The sequence below is a fragment of the Cricetulus griseus genome, chromosome 2 (genome assembly GCF_003668045.3).
Source record: "Cricetulus griseus strain 17A/GY chromosome 2, alternate assembly CriGri-PICRH-1.0, whole genome shotgun sequence".
NCBI classification, from domain to species: Eukaryota; Metazoa; Chordata; class Mammalia; order Rodentia; family Cricetidae; genus Cricetulus; species Cricetulus griseus.
The window spans coordinates 253,047,962-253,066,470 of NC_048595.1; the positions used below are offsets into that span (position 1 = coordinate 253,047,962).

The 18,509-nt window shown below is 44.0% G+C and overlaps 1 protein-coding gene across 1 annotated transcript; it reads right to left on the reverse strand.

Moving 5' to 3' along the window:
- Window positions 1-6,756: 6,756 nt before the first annotated feature.
- On the reverse strand, window positions 6,757-18,229 carry Gja1 (gap junction protein alpha 1). The gene is made up of 2 exons (NM_001244075.1): window positions 18,053-18,229; window positions 6,757-8,056 (listed from the first exon to the last, which is right to left on the reverse strand). The coding sequence occupies exon 2, from the start codon at window positions 8,041-8,043 to the stop codon at window positions 6,895-6,897; it is 1,149 nt and encodes a 382-aa protein (NP_001231004.1). The 5' UTR covers window positions 8,044-8,056; window positions 18,053-18,229; the 3' UTR covers window positions 6,757-6,894.
- Between the last annotated feature and the right edge of the window lie 280 nt (window positions 18,230-18,509).

Below are 18,509 nucleotides of genomic sequence, written 5' to 3' on the forward strand. Positions count from 1 at the left end.
TGCACCTTTAGAGAGAGAGGTCAAAAGATAACTTGGGGGAATTAGTACCCTCCTTCTACCAGACGCGTCCTGGGGAGTGATGGGTAGGCTGGTAGGCTTGGCAACTGGCATCTTTACCTACCAAACCATCTCATCAGTCTAGAATAAATATTTTTTTTGAGTTTTATGTGTGCATATGTACAGTTTTTATGTTTATGGATGCACATGCGTGTTTGAATGTGTATGGGATCACATGTGTACCGATACGTAGCATGTGAGTGTATGTAGGCCCTTATGTGCATTCGTGTGTGGGTTTGTAGGTATGTGCATGCATGCACCCAAGGCTGATGTTTGCAATCTTCAATAGCTCTTCCGTGTTTTTGCTTTGTCTTCTTGTTTTTGTTTTTAGAGACAGGGCCTCACTGTATCCCTGGCTGTCCAGGGATTCACAGAAATCTGCCTCTACCTACCTCTGCCTTTGTCTGCTGAGTGCTAGGATTAAAGGCACACACCATTATATTCATCTAGGATTTTCTACATAGTCCAACCTGTGCCCAAATTTTCCATCTGAGATTGTGTGTGTGTGTGTGTGTGTGTGTGTGTGTGTGTGCTTTCAGAGTTTACTTTTCTCCCTGCCTCCTCCTCTTTTTGAAACAGGATTTCACTTACAGAAACCAGGCTATCCTTGAATTCACAAAGATCCACAGGCTTCTGCTTCCCAGTGCTGGGATTAGAACCATGCATGCATGGCTTTATTTACTAGTAAAATAAAATAATGGCATTGACTTCACTACCACAGCAATGAAAACCTTTCTTATACTGTTTTTACCAAATCTGGTGATCAGCATAGTTAAAAAGTAACTGCCAGACAAGGGTGTAGCAGAAACTCCCAAATAGGTTCCATTGTGCCCCACTTTGCATGGGGGGCAAGTGACTCGGAGCATTAAATGTCTGGGGCAGAGGGTTTGCCTTTTGGGGTGTGTGTGTGTGTGTGTGTGTGTGTGTGTGTGTGTATGTGTGTGTGTGTTGTTGTGGGGTGGGGGAATGGTGATGCCTCTCAGGACTGTTTGTATTCAACAAGAAGTTGCATGGACACTGAAATTTCTCTACACATCAGAAGTCAAGTAAGCATTTGGTCATTTCCCAGAAACATCTGGCAATCATGGTGGGGGTGGGGGACAGACCAAAATACAAAAAAAGAAAAAAAAAAAAAGAAAAAAAAGAAATTAAAAATTTCACTGTTTTTGAAGACTTCCAAATTAACCATCTTTTCCACAGGCTACTCTGTTTTTCTTGCCTTCCCCATGCAGCATTTTGTGCAGTTTGTTCTGAGTCTCCTTTAGTCCTGGAAGTTGCCAGCTGCAAACTTTACACATCAGGGACGCAGTTATATTTGCCATAACCAAGAAAAGGTAAAAACAGAAGCGAGGAGCCAATAAAGGCTATAAACATGTTCCTGCCATCGGTGCACTGCTGTTTATAGAGAAAACTCACATTTAAGATTTTAATAAGCTCTCCTACTTCACTATTTTTTCTCTCTCTCCAAGCACAAAGCTCAGATGTTTTGGCATGTTGGAAGCTGAAGTCTGCAATTTTTAGAAGAAGTAACATGTGGGTGGGGACCTAGCACCCTGGGCAGGTGAAGAAGTTGAGCAACTTTCCCAAAATATGATATAAGGACAGCCCTTGGCCTGGAAGCTTAACCCAAACTTCCAATGACTAAAGTGAAAATTCACTGAACAAAATAGGGGAGTTGGACTGGGTCTAAAGATATGAGATAGTTCAGCTACTTTTTTTTTTGTTTGTTTGTTTGTTTTGGTTTTTCAAGACAGGGTTTCTCTGTGGCTTTGGAGGCTGTCCTGGAACTAGCTCTTGTAGACCAGGCTGGTCTCGAACTCACAGAGATCCACCTGCTTCTGCCTCCCGAGTGCTGGGATTAAAGGCGAGCACCACCACCGCCCAGCCTGCTACCTTTTAAAAACAGTGTGAACAGGGTTGTGGAGATTGCTCACAGGTTAACAGTTTTTTTGTTTGTTTGTTTGTTTGTTTGTTTGCTTTTTTTTTTTTTTTTGAGACATGGTTTTTCTATGTTGTCCTGGCACTAGGTCTGTAGACCAGGCTACCCTTGAACACACAGAGATCTGCCTGTCTCTGCCTCCCAAGTCCTGGAATTAAAAGCATGCAACACCATGCCTGGTCTAACTTCCCTCTCCTTTTCTTTTTTCTTTCTTTCTTTCTTTCTTTCTTTCTTTCTTTCTTTCTTTCTTTCTCTCTTTCTTTTCTTTTTCAAGACAGGGTTTCTCCTGGAACTTGCTCTATAGTCCAGAATGGCTTCATACTTAGAGATCTGCCTGCTAAGGTTGGGCCACCATCACCTGGCTTGTTTATAGTTAACAGCTCTTGGAATTCTTCTGGGTACCTGGGTTCTGTTCCTAGCACCCCCATCTGTGGATTCGCTATCTGTTCTGATGCCCTCTGGTTTCTGTGGGCACTTGTATGCATGTGGTGCCCACAAACCCACACACATACACATAAATGAAACTATAAGCCTTTAAATATAAAACAAAAAGTGTGTGGTGGTGGCGATTGAATCTGTAGCCTTCTGAATATAGGCAGGGGCTTGTCCATTACATCACTCTGTAGCTGCCATTGTAAGCTCCATCTTAGCTAAGTTATCCCCATCAGCTTCTATTGCATCTCCTTGCCTCTACTTTCTGAGCTAAGACAACAGGCCTACAGCACTTAGCCTGCTTATATATTGAATTCTGGGTTAAGATGATAGCAATAGAAAACATGATTGTCAATCATCTAAAAACAATTTAAGAGAGGGATTGGTGAGATGGCTTAGTGGTTAAGGATGGCTGCTTGCTCCTCAGAGGAACTGGATTCAGTTCCCATAGATCTGACACCTTCATACAAACATACATGCAAGCAAAACACCAAAGAACATAAAATAAAGATAGAACAAAAACTTGGAGAATTTTTCCCGATGTGGCAGTACAAGCCTTTAAGGCAGGGCCAGGAATTCAACAAAAAACTCATTGCTACCATCTCCATATGTTTTATCATCTCCATAATTATGTCTACTAGAAAAATGAACAGACCACAAATGTTCCACTGTCTGGAAGGATTCATTCTGTATGCTTCTGGGGACAGGAACTACTTAAACTAAACTACTTAACTAAACACCTGGTAGGTGGTCAGTATGTATGTAGAATAAATTTCTTCTGTAGATAGGACTTCTCTCATTTCCACTGAGGAGTGTGAAAAGATGATAGTTAAGTTTGACCATTTTCTGTACTTCTGTATGTTCAAATTTTGTACACAGAATGTAAGGGTTCCTATTTTCTTGGGCTGGAAATGCAACCGAGGTTTTGTTTTTGTTTTGTCTGGAGGAGGAGCAAAACAGGCCAGGATGGACTGGGGCTCAGTCTGTAGCTAAAATCTGGAATACACAAAGAGTTCTTTTTCGGTTTTGATTCTTTTGAAAATAGGGTTTCATTCATGTATCCAACCTGGCTGCAATCTTATGTGCTGAGAATGCCTTTTTTTTGGAGGTGGAGGATTTGAGACAGGGTTTCTCTGTAGCTGTAGAGGCTGTCCTTGAACTAGCTCTTGTAGATCAGGCTGGTTTTCAAACTCAGAGATCTGCCTGCCTAAGCCTCCCGAGTGCTGGGATTAGTGTGTGTCACCACCACCACCCAGTGAGAATGCCTTTAAACCTTTACATTTTTGCTGATGCCTTTAATCCCGAGGCAGAGACAGGCGGATATCTGTGAGTTCAAGGCCAGCCTGGTCTACAGAGCAAGTGCCAGCACAGACTCCAAAGCTACAAAGAAACCCTGTGTGTTTGTGTGTGTGTGTGTGTGTTGGGGGGGGCGGGGCGGGGGCTTTATTGTATTTTAAAAACTATTATGTAACACATTGGGTAACACTGTGACATTTTAAAGTTTTTATGACCACAATCTCCCGACCTCCCAAGGCTAATTTATGTGGTACTAGAGATCAAACCCAGGACTTCATGTCTGCTACGCAAACACTATCCCCAGCAGTGGTTCCCAACCTTCCTAATGCTGTGACACTTTAATGACGTTCCTCATGCTGTGCTGACCCCCCAAATATAAAATTACTTTTGCGGCTAACTTCCTAATTGTAATTTTGCTACTGAGCAGTGCGCCTCAGTTCATATGACCATACGACTCCACAGGTTGAGAGCCTCCGCCCTCCAGTTAAGTTCCCATCCCTATACGACTACTTCGGAAGACAGACCTCTTTCAGCAGATTCAAGGATCAAACTGAGGCTGTCAGGGCTGCTGACATCTTGCCAGCACTGCATCAGCCTTCTGTCTGAGAAGGTGACAAAAGCACAGTTCAGTAAACATATCAGAATCACTTTGCCTTTGCAGGGTTCACTCGGGATTTTTAGGTTTTGATATAGGTAGCCCTCCCCCAAACTGTAATCACTAGGTCAGGCCTATAATCCAGTGTCTAGGAAGCTGTGGCAAGAGAATGCATAAGTTCCCACAGTGTGTGGGGCCTGGCAGGAGAGTGGAACTGTATTCCAAATTGAACATTTAGATATTTCTAACTTAAAATATCACTCCAAAGTTCCAAAATCAGTGATATGCAGAACATAGCTTATGGTGATTGCCCTTTTAACAAAACTATGCCATCTCTCGTTCTGAATATTATTCTTAAATATTCTTAAAAATATGGACTTTTTAGCCAGGTGGTGGCGGCACACGCACTTGGAAGGCAGAGGCAGGTGGATCTCTGAGTTCGAAACCAGCCTGGTCTCTAAGAACTAGTTCCAGGACAGCCTCCAAAGCCACAGAGAAACGCTGTCTCGAAGAAAAAAAAAAAAAAAAAAAAGGCTAGAGAGGTGGCTCAGTGGTTAAGAGCACTATCTGTTGTGCTTCACAGAGCCGGGTTCGATTGCCAGCACTGACATGTCAACTCACAACTATCTATAACTCTAGTTCCAGGGGCATTTGTCATCTTCTGCTCACTGCAGGTACCAGACACACACATGGAACAGACAAAATATCAAAACCCATTTTTAAAAATCATGAGTTTCATTAGTCCAAGACATTATAATCATTAGCTCTATTTTCAGTCATCTTGAATCAATGTATCAATGTGATAAGGTTTTTTTTATTTTTTATTTGGTCATACAAGACGTCCAGGCTATCTTTATACTAAATTAAAACTTTATTGAATAAAGAACACTCTCCCGAGCACATGATTGCTTGGACTAGGTCTACATTACATGCAATGAAGCTGAACATGACGGTAGTTTAACATGGGGAATGTCAAACAAATTAGTTTTTCATTGTACAAAACCATTTATGTAGCTGACATGCAATAAGAAAAATATGATACTCAGCATTTCACCAATCATATGTGTAATGAGTTTTTTTAAAAGGCATTCGAAGAAACTGGTAGATGTCTTTAGCATATAGTTCAAATAAATTAGTCACATGTGCACTACTGAAACCTCCTTTAACCCCTCTTGTATTTCAAATAAAATCTTAGTGCAAACATCAAGGTTGCTCGTCACTCTAAAAGACTGTTAAACTCAGAATACAAGTTCTGAATTAATATGTAGTTAAGTAGGACAAAATCGAATTACCAGTTACTACAAAATTCCTTTAGGCACACTTAATAGTCCACTCTAAGCATTTCTTTTTCTAAGTCTCTCACATTAATGACTAAAGCCTGTTTACAGTACTAAAATTCTATCATTCAAGCATCAATGATTATATTTCAGAGAAAGGAAATCATTCATTTCAGTAATGGCATTATTGCTACATTCTAAAAAGAGGGGAAAAAACATAATTAACAAAACCAGTATCCATAATAGGATACATAGAGAAAAAAAAAAACTTTTAGGGCAAAAGTGTGCTTTACTCGCACAGCAGGAATTCTAGAATGTAAACACCATATTGGCCCACAACACAAAAATTCATGAGGAAGGTTCAAATTTGAACACTGTGTGCATTAGATTCAAATCTGATTTGTGAGTTTATACTACCTCTGCTTGTACCAATAATGACAAATAAAACACACTCTTACACACACGCATACCCACACGTAGAAGTGATTGTTAAATATTGAGCATGGCTTGCTTCCCTGATGCGGACTCAAAAAGCAACCACTAAATGACATTATTCGACCGTTAGAAATGTTGAGAGAAACTGTTCCGTGAATGTAAGGAATAGTTGAGGACAATGTATGGGCGCTGGTGACACAAAGGTGGGACAGATGGGAAAAAGAACCCGCTGAGATGTAATTACATGGGCAATCTTTTTCTTCGAGCCTTGTCTGAACTTCAAGAACGAGGATTATGTATAGTAAGTAGCACAAGGTCCATCCTCACCTAGGTCAGCCTCAGACCGCTTACCTGCAAACTGCAGTTTTTTGACACTGGAATGTTTTAACAGGGACATAGGACAACCTATCATTTCATAAAAAAGAAAAAATTAAAAAAAAAAACAAAAAAACGCAATGCTGAGGAAGAATGGATTCCTGGCCAAAGCTACTTCTGTTTCTTGATAAAACAAAAAATAAAAGTTATCACCCACTCACTCACATATACAGAACCGTTCTTAAGGTTCGGTTGGGGGGCAGAAAGAGAAAGCCCTTACCTAGCTATGATCACCCAATGCAACGCTTACTAGAATTTGAATCAACTACATTAAATTATCCTTATGTACCTCCCATATCCCCACCTGCTCCACCCAGCTATCCCAAACACCCCCAAGGAACCTAGGTATTATAATGTCTTTTTTTCTAAGCCTCATAGTTGAGGCTGTTGAGTACCACCTCCATGGGAACAAAATGAACACCCCAGGTACACTTTCTGTAAGCACCCCTCTCCTCCTCCACAATCGAGTGGCGTCTTTATGCCGGTATCTAGATCTCCAGGTCATCCGGCCGAGGTCTGCTGCTGGCGCGGCTGCTGGCTCTGCTGGAAGGGCGCTGGTCCACAATGGCTAGGGGCTGGAGTTCATGTCCAGCAGCCATTTTTTTGGCATTCTGGTTGTCATCGGGGAAGTCAAAAGGCTGGGCGTGGGAGTTGGAGATGGTGCTGCCGGCCTGGCCCATTCGATTTTGCTCCGCGCTGTAATTAGCCCAGTTTTGCTCGCTCGCTTGCTTGTTGTAATTGCGGCAGGAGGAATTGTTTCTGTCACCGGTAACCAGCTTGTACCCGGGAGGAGACATAGGCGAGAGGGGAGCTGTTGGTGACGAGCAGCCATTGAAGTAGGCATATTTTGGAGAGCCACAGTCTTTTGAGGGGCTCAGTGGGCCGGTGGTGGCGTGGTAAGGATCGCTCCTTCCCTTCACGCGATCCTTAACGCCCTTGAAGAAGACATAGAAGAGCTCAATGATGTTCAAAGCGAGAGACACCAAGGACACCACCAACATGAAGATGATGAAGATGGTTTTCTCTGTGGGCCGCGAGAGGAAGCAGTCCACCTGATGGGGGCAGGGATCTCTTTTGCAGGTGTAGACGGCACTCAGGCTGAAGCCGTAGATGTACCACTGAATGAGTAGGAAGGCCACCTCGAAGACAGACTTAAAGAGGATACTGATGATGTAGGTTCTCAGCAGGCCCCCCCTCATCTTCACCTTGCCGTGCTCTTCAATCCCGTACTTGAACTTCTTGATTTCAATCTGCTTCAGGTGCATGTCCACATTGGCACCGTCCGTCTGGGCCACTTTGAGCTCCTCCTCCTTCTTGTTCAGCTTCTCTTCCTTTCTCATCACATAGAACACGTGAGCCAAATACAGGAGCGTGGGCACAGACACGAATATGATCTGAAGGACCCAGAAGCGCACGTGAGAGATGGGGAAGGACTTGTCGTAGCAGACATTTTCACAACCAGGTTGCTGAGTGTTACAGCGAAAGGCGGACTGCTCATCACCCCATGCTGACTCAACCGCTGTCCCCAGCAGCAGGATTCTAAAAATGAAGAGCACGGACAGCCACACCTTCCCGCCAGCGGTGGAGTAGGCTTGGACCTTGTCCAGAAGCTTCCCCAAGGCACTCCAGTCACCCATGTCTGGGCACTTCCTAAGGGAGAAAAAAAAAAGCAACTCAGTGATTTATAGACCCAAATTATTGGTGTGTTATGTTTCTTTTTAAAGTGACTACCAAAATAAGGCAGATTCAATTCAAACCAAACCAAAATTCAAGTGCAAATCTTGCCGCATTTCCCAAAGATGAAACTAAGTCAGAAGTAACAGCACCTAGCTAGTTGAGGGAGAAGAACAACCCTAAGCCCTGGGATGTATTCCTAGCTGTCACCACCTTGCCATGTGACCTGAGAGGCTCTCTCTCTGCTACGTGACTCTGCTTTTTGTTTTGTTTTTCAAGACAGGGTTTCTCTGTGTAACAGCCCTGGCTATCCTGGAACTAGTTCTGTAAATCAGGCTGGCCACAAACTCACAGAGATCCACCTGTTTCTGCCTCCCAAGTGTGAGCCACCACAGCCTGGCTGCCTCTGCTTGTTTTATTTGTCTGATAAACAAGGGCAGTTCGTGGCTGGAAAGCCAGGATCTGCATGCATGCTTAAGCAAAACCCTGGTGTGTATTACTAAAGTATAGGAGTCTAAGCAAGGTCTTAGGAAGGACCTCTAGGGCCTTACACAGCAACAAACCCTAGTTTCAAGATGCTAGGATATTGTTTTACTCCTAACTGTACTCTGAAATGTTTCTCTATGACATATCCAGCATGTGATTTGTGTGCATTCTGTGTTAAGGACATTTGTCCATTTATCTTCCTTTCTTTGATGGCCCTCCTGCATTGGCCCAAGTTGGTTTTGAAGCTGTGTTCTTGCCTCTCTGCCTCCTGGTACTCTTCTAGGCATAGGCCACCATACTAGGTCTGATTTCTAGCAGGAGTCAAGAGAATTGCTATGAGTTTAAGGTGATCCTGATAGTTTGCCTAATAAAAATCTCCAGACTTCGGTGCACTTTTCCACTGAGTTCACTTTGTCTCCACACCACTTACCAGCTAGATAAACAAAATGACCATACATACCAGGAGTATTTTCTCAGCCCAGCAGTGGTGACCTTGCCTTTCATCCTGGCACTCAAGAGGCAGAGGCAGGCAGGCCTCTAAGTTCAAGGCCATGCCTGTTCTACAAAATGATTTCCAGGACAGCCAGGGATACACAGAGAAAGCCTGACTTTTTGTTTGTCTCAAAAACAAAGAGTATTTTCTCAAGCAAAAAAATAAAAAATTGCTTTTTGCAGCTTTAGTGAGCTTCGGGCCTGGAGCCAATGCATTCACTTGAACCTACCTTATGCCTATAATTTCTGCACTCAGCAGGTAGAAGACACAGGAGAATCACTACACATGAGGCCAACCTGGGGGTTCCAGGCCAGCTAGGGCTACAAAGTTAGGCCCATCTCAGAAAACAAAGCAGAGATGTGGAGATAGATGACTTAGTGGGTAAAGGCTCTTCTTGCCACCAAGCCGGACAACCTGAGTTTGAGCTCAGGACTCACACAGCAGGAGAAAACCTCCCTTCAAATTGCTGGGATAAAGGAAACAGCTTCCTGCCTACCCCAAAAACTCATGGTCCTCAGACCCAAGACATCCTGATGGTCATACACAGGCTCTGAAGGCAGAGGAAAGTTTCTCTGAAGTTAGGAAGATGTAGATACAGTTTACTCAATGAGGGGGGAAACCAGGGACAAAGTAACAAGTAGCAGTCAAAGATTCAACAATGTAATGCCCAAAACTCCTGAGGGAGGGGTGTGGTTGCGAGCCTCTCAGTGCTGCCTGGGTACCTTTGATGATGACCAGACTCCTGCCAAAACCAGAAGAGTAAGATGTGGGTGGGCAGGTCCACGCAAATAATATTTTCTAAACAGCCATAAACAAAAGGATCTTTCCTTCTTTTTTTTCCGAAGTTCATTTCAGACTATGAAATGACAATTCAGAAAGCAAAAGACAAGCAAGGAAGGGCTGGCAGCGCCCAGAGTTAAAAAGCCATGGAAAGGCTTGAAGTGGAGGGGATAATTTCATCGTGATAGACAGTATAATGGTTTGAGAACATCAAAGAAAAAGCCTCAATTTAGCAGAAATACTAGACTAGAACTGAAGGGTAGTCCACAGGGGTCAAACAAACAACAGAATTTTTGGAGCCATCTCCAGACAGTTCTTTGTGATGATGTGTAAATTGGCCCCACTTCTGTTGTAAAGAGTTGTAATATTCTGCCAGGGTCTTCTGCTTCTGCTCACTCAGATCTCCAATCGTTGGGAGGTGGGGTGGTGAAAACAAAGTGATTGGATGGTTGCACACACCTCATCAGGGTCCCACAGCCATAGATCAAGACAAGCAGCATCTCAGGGGCCGACTGGGCACCACACAAGTTTTTATCTGGGCAGCACCTCCTCGCTCTTCAAGGTGAAATGCAACTGGGGGATGCTGCTGGAAGTTCATTATTAAACTCTTTATATTCTGGACTCAGCAGCTTTTGTATAATTCTGAAATTCCTCAAAAGTATCCCCAGTGCCAGGGCATGTGAACTAGGTCACCAGTCAGTTCTCTGGGTAATAGATTTTTTTTTTTCCCTTAATTGCACCAGCAGTTTAATTGCAAAGCTGTCCTTTCTTTAAGCACCCACGCAGTAGTCATTTGCATTAATGAGTTACAGCCTTTCATCTGAATAAGATATGAATTATCCAATTTGGGCACTCTAGCTCCTGTGACATGCAGATACCTGTTATTACCCCTATCATAGACACCATCAAATAGTGCCTGATGTAATGGCTCATCCTGTGACTCTAAACTTAGTCACCTCTCTGCTGTTAGTTGGTCACTGTTACCCATCAACAGTTCTACCCACTGGCTGTTCTTTCTATTCACTTTTCCAAATCTTAAAGATCTTCCAGATTAAAAAAAAAAAAAAATTGGTTCTGCATAGGGTCTTGCTATGCACTCTTGATTAGCTCTCCAGCTTACTATGTAGTGCAGGCTAGCTTTGAACTTACAGCATACTTCCCTCCTTAGCCCCCCAGAACATAATTATAATTATACCATGGTCTAAGTTAATGGTATGTTCAGAATTCTCAGACACGGGTTCTCTTTTCACCTTTTCTTTTCCCCTTTGAGTCAGGGTCTTAAGTAGCCCAAGTTATCTTCAAAATTGACATACATAGAAGGATGGCCTTGTAAAACTTTTGTTGTTGTTTTACTTTTTTGAGACAGGGTTTCTCTTTGTAGCTTTGGAGCCTGTCCTGGAACTTGCTTTGTAGACCAGGCTGGCCTGGAACTCAGAGATCGGCCTGCCTCTGCCTCCTGAATGCCAAGCAATGGTGGGGCATGCCTTTGATCTCAGCACTTGGGAGGCAGAGGCATGTGGATCTCTGTGAGTTCAAGTCAGCCTGGACTACAGAGTGAGTTCCAGGACAGACTCCAAAGCTACAGAGAAACCCTGTCAAAAAATCAAAACCAAACAAACAAAACAAACAAAAGGATGGCCTTTGTACTCCTGCCTATAGCTCTGCTGTAATTACAAGCCTGAATGAACACTCAATTTAGCTCAATCTCCATCCTTAATAGCAGATTCTTGATGGAGAACAGGTCAATCATTTTCTAGTACTTTCTGTAATGCATCCATGCTAGATCACTTTTTTTTTTGCTGGCAGCAATCACCAAGACCCCAACCATCCACTGTGACCCTCCTGAGTACCCACTTGGTCTCTTTACAGCTGCTGTAGAACCTCACCATTCACACAACAGTGTTTGCTGACATACATGCCTGGCACTCGGGATCGAAATGAATCTGAACTTCTGGTAGGCAAGGCCAGGGAAATCAGCTTTTGTTTTGTTCATTACGATTTATGCCGAAGGTAGTTCTAAAGTAAAGTTTTGTAAGCAAGCAAGCAGTGGCTCCTCAAAAGTTTGGGTGTTTTCCTGTCCAAAAAATATTTCTGACTGGCAGAACATCTGGGAAGGAGAGAAGGCCAGAGTGTCTAAATATTTAGTCCAAGATACAGAACATTCAGGGACAGCAGCACTCTGCCACCTGTGAACTGAGGTTACCCCTGGGTCCTCTGGTTCTGTCACTGACTCCCTGCTACTAGCAGGGATCACAAAAAAGGAAATGTTTAACCTAAAAATAAAAAGTTTAGGTTTTAAATAAAACTAGCCATCTGTCCCTTTTCCTGGATTCTTAACAAATCATCCTGAAGAAGCTGCACTCAAATCACTTGCTGTTGGTATCACAGTAACATTGCCACTAGGATAACTGCTAATTGTACAGATTGTCTGATAGACAACTATAATGATGAGTAAGAAATAAAATTACTGATCACTGAAGTGAGCCTTAGTAGCATCTTTCAAAAAGGGTCTTGGGTAGCCCAGTCCAGCACTGGGTTTCCTTTGTACCTGAGGATAACCTTGAACACTTGATCTTTCTGCTTAACTGAAGATTACAGGTGTGTACCAACATGCCCAGCTGGTAACATTCTCTTTTGGGAGAGCTCCCTATGTAAACTAGACTGGCTTCAAACCCAGAGATCTGCCTGCCTCTGTCTCAGGAGTGCTGGGATTAAAGGTGTGGGCCACCATGCCTAGCTAGCAATCAACTCAGAAAGAGTGAAAGTGAAATCAGATGAAAGTCCTTTATTATTACTTTTTTTTGCAGATGTTATTTGAATTAGAAACAAGATTGTTTTACAAGTCAATCCCAGTTACCTCTCACTCCCCTTCTCCCCCCCAACTTAAACCCCACCTATCACATATTCAGATGAAGGTCCTTTAATATCTCAAATACAATTATACTGTCTAAAAAATACACAAGGAAATAGCTACAGAAGTTCTTGATAAGTCACTTAATGGGCAATTTAACAATTTAAAGGAGGAGGTAATTGCTTTGTGTGTGTTCCTGCCTGCCCCTGCTCCCACCGCCCTCTTAAACCAGTGTCTGGAAAGATAGCCTGGATGGTTTACCTTCTCAGCCTTCCAAATGCTGGGATTATCCCAGCTCCATTGCGTTTTTGTTTCTCTGTGTAGCACAGGCTGTCCCTGAACTCAGAGATCTACTTGACTCTGCCTCACAAGCACTGAAATTAAAGGTCCGTGTCATCATGATCATCATAATATGCTAAATCCAAAAAACTGTATTCCCCCAAAACTTAAATACAAACCCTAAGGAAACCTGCCTCTTAGACCAAATATGCTCAATTTTGATTTTCCTTCCTCACTTCCAACCACAGCCAAGATTTTTTTGGCTGTTTGTTTTTGGCAACTTTAAGTTGACACATAATTAACATACCAGAATTTAATGTGCACATAAGCTTTATCTTCAAGATAAAATCAGGCTATGACTACCTCCTCTCCCCATCCTAGCATTTAGCCTGACTCACCTCTCTTCAGTTTTCCTGCCGATCCTCCTGCCAAAATATTTGCATCTCCGTTCTGCACACACACATCTTCATTTCAGTTCATCAAACTTCCCTGAGCAGGAACTATGAAAGAGTCCTTTTCCCAGGTCCCGGAATTTCCTGCTTCTCCTGTCCTTTTTTTTTTTTCTAAACAGCTTTCCACTATGTCACGTAACATACATTTGCTTACTGTCAGGATCCTCTAGAATGTGAACCCTGTAAGGGAATCCCAGGGAACTTTCATCTGGCATAATCTCAGCATTTAGGAAGCAGAGACAGATGGAACGACCAATTGAAGGTCAGAGTGAGGTCTATGAAGAGACTGCTGCAAAACAAAACAGTGAGCAAAGCTCTTTTAAAAAGCCAGAGGGGCTGGATTCAGCACTGAAGAGCACTTGTTTCCCTTGCAGAGGACAAGGGTTTGGTTCCCAACATGCCTATGGCTTCAGTTCCAGAGCATCTATGCCCTGTGGTAATCAGGGGTACACAGTTCATTCACATATTGAGACTCATACACTTAAAACGAAGGTCATTGCTTTGTGTCCTGCCCCCCCCCCAAAGTAGTGTCTAAAACCACAAATGATGATTTTGCTCAAAGACTGATATTTGTTGAAACAATATGCTTCAATCATTCAAGTCACTTAATTTTCTTTTCAGAGACAGAGCTTCTCTGTGTAACCTGGCTGTCCTGGAACTTTGTAGACCAGACAGGCCTCAATGTCAGAAACAGCCTCCTCCCCCGATTCCCAACCATTGAAATTAAAGGTGTGTGCCACCACACCCAACTTCAGTGCCTTAAATTTGAGATGAGACCTTAGCGGTGGTTAAGATCCTCCAAGAAATGCCTGTGTCCCCCCAGTTCTGAGTGTTCTAATGGATGGTAACACACACAATTCCCCCCCCCCAAAAGCAGTCTGCTTGAAATGTTTGAGAATGACAAATGTGGGATATGATTCTGAATAGGCAAGGAGAGTTGCTAATGTTAACTGATTAATGTAATACCTCTACATAGCATGATTCCACAAGGCAACAAAGTGATCTGAATCCAGCACACTGAAGAACACATCTCCAGATCACACAAAAACTCAACCTTTGCAGCCTTATACCCGGAGTGTATGCTTAGCTCTATGAAAGCTATTCTATGTAAACACCATTGTCACAAACTCTGACACAGATTGCCTCAATTCCTTCCTTTCTAAGGCATTCCTTAATATTCCTAGCTCACAGGTGTAGACACAACATCAGACAGCTTTTTTGTCCTGCTTCCACACCCTCATTTGAACACAGAATAGATCAGATTCCACAGAATGAGATAAACTGTGGTTAAGGGACCCCACCCCAAAGGTAGATGGGAACCAAGAGACAATCTCTTCCTCCATTCTCCAACCACTCAGCTCCTCTACCAAAGGTTGCTCAGTCAATTTGAGGGATGGGGGAAGGAGAAACTGCAGAGCAAAAGCCATATTCAACTGCCATCCAAATAAAAAAGCCGTCACTTTTTATTTCCTCTGCTTCCACTCACACCACCTCCAAAGACAGCTTATTAAACAATCCTGTTACTCTGTGACTATGTAAATACAGGTTTAAGATGCACAAGTATATTAAGGACGGTCTATTTGCTTCAATAAGCACTCCATGAGACAACGCATGTGTTCTATGCTTTTAGCTACCACCACAATAAAATGTAGCACTTTCAAAAGAGCTGTGAATATCATGTCTTCTAACTTTGGTAGCTTTTTCTGTGGCAAAATAGTAACTAAAACTTTTGGAACATAACTTTCTAAAAATTGTAGACAGGTAGAAAAATTGAGACATGAACTTTAGGCAAGTAACCTCAACAACTAACCATGGGTTGAATTTTGGCATCTCTACATAGTACACTAACAATCATGCAAAGTGGAGAATCTGTAACCAGTTACCCCAAAGATTCAAAATGCATTCGCACCGTCCTACCTAGAGGCAGGTGAGAATTGTTTTAGTCTTGGAAGTATCTATACTGACTGTGGACGTTAACGATACACACTAGATGATTACATTTTTTCTCTCCTGAGCTGAGCAGGATGTGCCTCAACATATCACAAGTCAAACAGAAGCTTGGAGGTGGAGTCACAGGTATTAATCAGTGGGTGACTTTTTCTATCATTCCCTTCCCCCGGGGCATAAAAAGTTTCTACAGTTCACACGGAGAGCTACACCTCTGCATACGGTAATAAAGTAGGACACAGTGTCCGCCATCCCTTCTCTCTGTGTCAGGATTGGAGCCGTCTAAGTGACCAAACGCCGCTCCCTATCCGGAAGGAAATGCAGCCTTCCTTTGCCTGCAACTGCCGGCTTTAGAAACAAACTTCCCATGGAAGGTCATGGAGGGATAAAAAGCCCGACTGCCAAGGATGAGACGGTGGGGCAGTGATGTTGAAGAGCCTCAGAGAGTCATTATAAAAACGTGGTATGCGTTAAGACAGCGGGAGATCAAAGCACTACCATCGGGAGCAGCAGGCAAAGGACGGTGGTTTTTACACACTGGGGAGACAGTCCAGTAATTCAGAATTCAGCACCTCACCAGGACAGAATGTACAGTCTGGAATTGTGCTCATTTTCACTCAACTTGGCCTACTAAGCAGAATCAACTCATTTGCCCCAAAGGTATTCTAGGTCCTCATTAGCATATTTTATTCCACAGGCTTTTATTTTCAGCTATTCTCAAAAAAAAAAAAAAAAATCACCATTAGGCTTCCTCATGGGACACTGCTGGCTGTTCAAGGTTGCCCAGTGGTCTTTTGGACTGGCACGATTCACCACTTTCAATCACTAATATTTTGCTTGGGGAACAAAGGAAATTAAACCCACCTCCAAACACAGCCGGGTAGGTTTTTAAGATCTCGATCTCTCTGCCCACCCGAAACCCAGCACCGGGAGGGAAGGGAAGCTCGCCTCCGGGCGCGGGCCGGGGAGTGCCGTCCAAGACTCTGCCAGACGTGCCCGGCGAGCGTTGGGTGGACCCGAGGGCGCGAACAGGAGATCTCTGCTCGGAACTCAAGGTTTGAATTTCCCAATCCTGAGCGGATTTGCCTCAGCACACGTCAGTAGCTGTGGCTCGGTTTCTCGAGGGGTCTTCTTTGCCCCTCCTTCTTCCGCCCCGCCTCGTTCTTAGGGAATTTCAAGAGTTTCCCCGAGTGTTACAAGTGCATTTACCAGCACTGGGACTCCCTAGGTATTCAGGGGCCCTTCCCAGGGGCTGCACCCAGCTACCCGACGAGTTTAGGGAGAATGGGGTGAGAAAGGGCAGCGTGGATGGGGAGGTATTAGACTGACAACTTAGTGATGAATTTGATCTCTTGCTCTTGGACCGGCGGGAAGCGGGCCCGTCTCCCCTCCCCCTTCGGGGGCAGAGGTCTGGACCGCGAAGCCCGGAGGCTGCGGAGAGCTGAGCTCAAGATGCTAAGATGGCAGGAGGGCGCGCAACCGGCCTCCCCAAAGCTTTCACTTCTGCTCCACTCTCGGCCTCAGCTGGTACAAAAAACAAACAACAAAAACCACTTCAATACAGACTCAGCTTGAATTATTTCGGGCTGGATTTAGGCGGGACAGAATGAACTCGGGGGCAAAGTGCTTTACAGAACGTGTTACCAATAATAATTTTTTAAATGCTTTAAGATGGAACCCTTTTAAACTGCACTTTAACATCATCTTTGCCTAGTGCTTAGCACCCTGACAGCGCCAACTCAAAATTGTCCCAACAGCTCCTAAGTGGCTACATGTCTGCGCAAGCAGGCTGGAGCGCGGGCGCGCGCGGCGCGGGGAGGTGGGGGGGGGAGGTAGCTCGCTCTAAAGTGCGGCTTCAAAAACGCCTTTCCCCCCATTCCTTCTAGGAGCTCGTGTTTTAGCAGTTGATTTTGAAAAAGCATCCTGGCACACACAGTCTCTAAAACGCCCGTTTCTCCTCTTAACGCTTCGTAAGTCACCACCACCCATTCAAGATTTCTCCTGCCCGGAGTTGCCAGCGTGGTGGAGTGAAAAGCTGGCTGTGCGTGCTACAGGGTTCGTCCCGAAGCACTGCGCTGGCTTGGACAAAGTAACTAGTGTTGCTCTAAAAGCCCCAACGGCAGCACCCTGATCTTCAGATCTTCTGGCTTAATCCTGAAAAGTCTAAGAAGAAACCACGTGGAAGTCAAGTAGCCGCAGCGTCTCAACAAAGCACCCCGTCACAAAAGGGGTACGCTTTTTCAAGGCTAAGGAACGGCGGCCAGTATTTCCATATGAAAAAGAAGCACGCAGTCTACAACACTATAGGAAGCACGTTAAGCAAACTCGACTGAAAAGTCCAACTCAAGAGCCCCCTCCAACTGCCCCCCCCCCGCCCGCCCGCAAGACCTACGCCATTCGTAACTACAGAAAAGTAAAATAGGGCTGCACAACAAAGAGCCAAATTCAGTAACTTGGCTCTTCACTCTACTTGGAAAAGTTTGAGGCTTTTACCTGTTGCATTGTCGGGAAAACTTTTGACCAAAATATAAATCAGCACGTGGAAACTAAAGGCACTTTGAAGTCCGTCATTCTACTTGCAGTACCCTAAGTCAAAAGGTGACAAGGCATTTATAAACCACAATAGAAGAGTTTTCCTTAACGAAAAAGACGCTAGAAGGTAAAGTGAGTTTTTCAAAACTTACTCTTTCGCTTAATGAAAGCGAAGCCGGCGCGCCAAAGCGGTGAGGCTCCTTGGAGGCTGAAGTCAAAGAAAAGGAGGGCTCAGGCTCCCAGACCTGTCTATTTAAAGTTTAAAAGTCTGCTGCTGTTTGGTACTTTCCTCACGCCTTCCCCCAATGAAAGAAAAGTGCTGATACCTCGTAAAAGCGCTTTTCTAACTTGGAGCACAGCGCTTTTAAAAGTTTCAAGCCACTGACTCAACTGGAAGGAGGGGCTAGGAGAAAGGGGAGGGAGGAAGAAAAGGCGGGGAGGAGGTGGGGAGAAGGCTGGTGAGCGTGGGGCTGAGCAGGCACTAGAAGCAGCCAGGGTCAAGATAAAGTTGTAGTTTGAACACGCTAAAGAAAAAAAAAAAAAAGAAAGAGAACAGCCCTAGATAGATTTACGTCCACCACCACTTGGCTGTGACTTCTCACAGATTAA

Bases quoted from the DNA above. Each gene is read 5' to 3' on its own strand.
- Gja1 (NM_001244075.1), bottom strand. From the start codon at position 8,043: ATGGGTGACTGGAGTGCCTTGGGGAAGCTTCTGGACAAGGTCCAAGCC.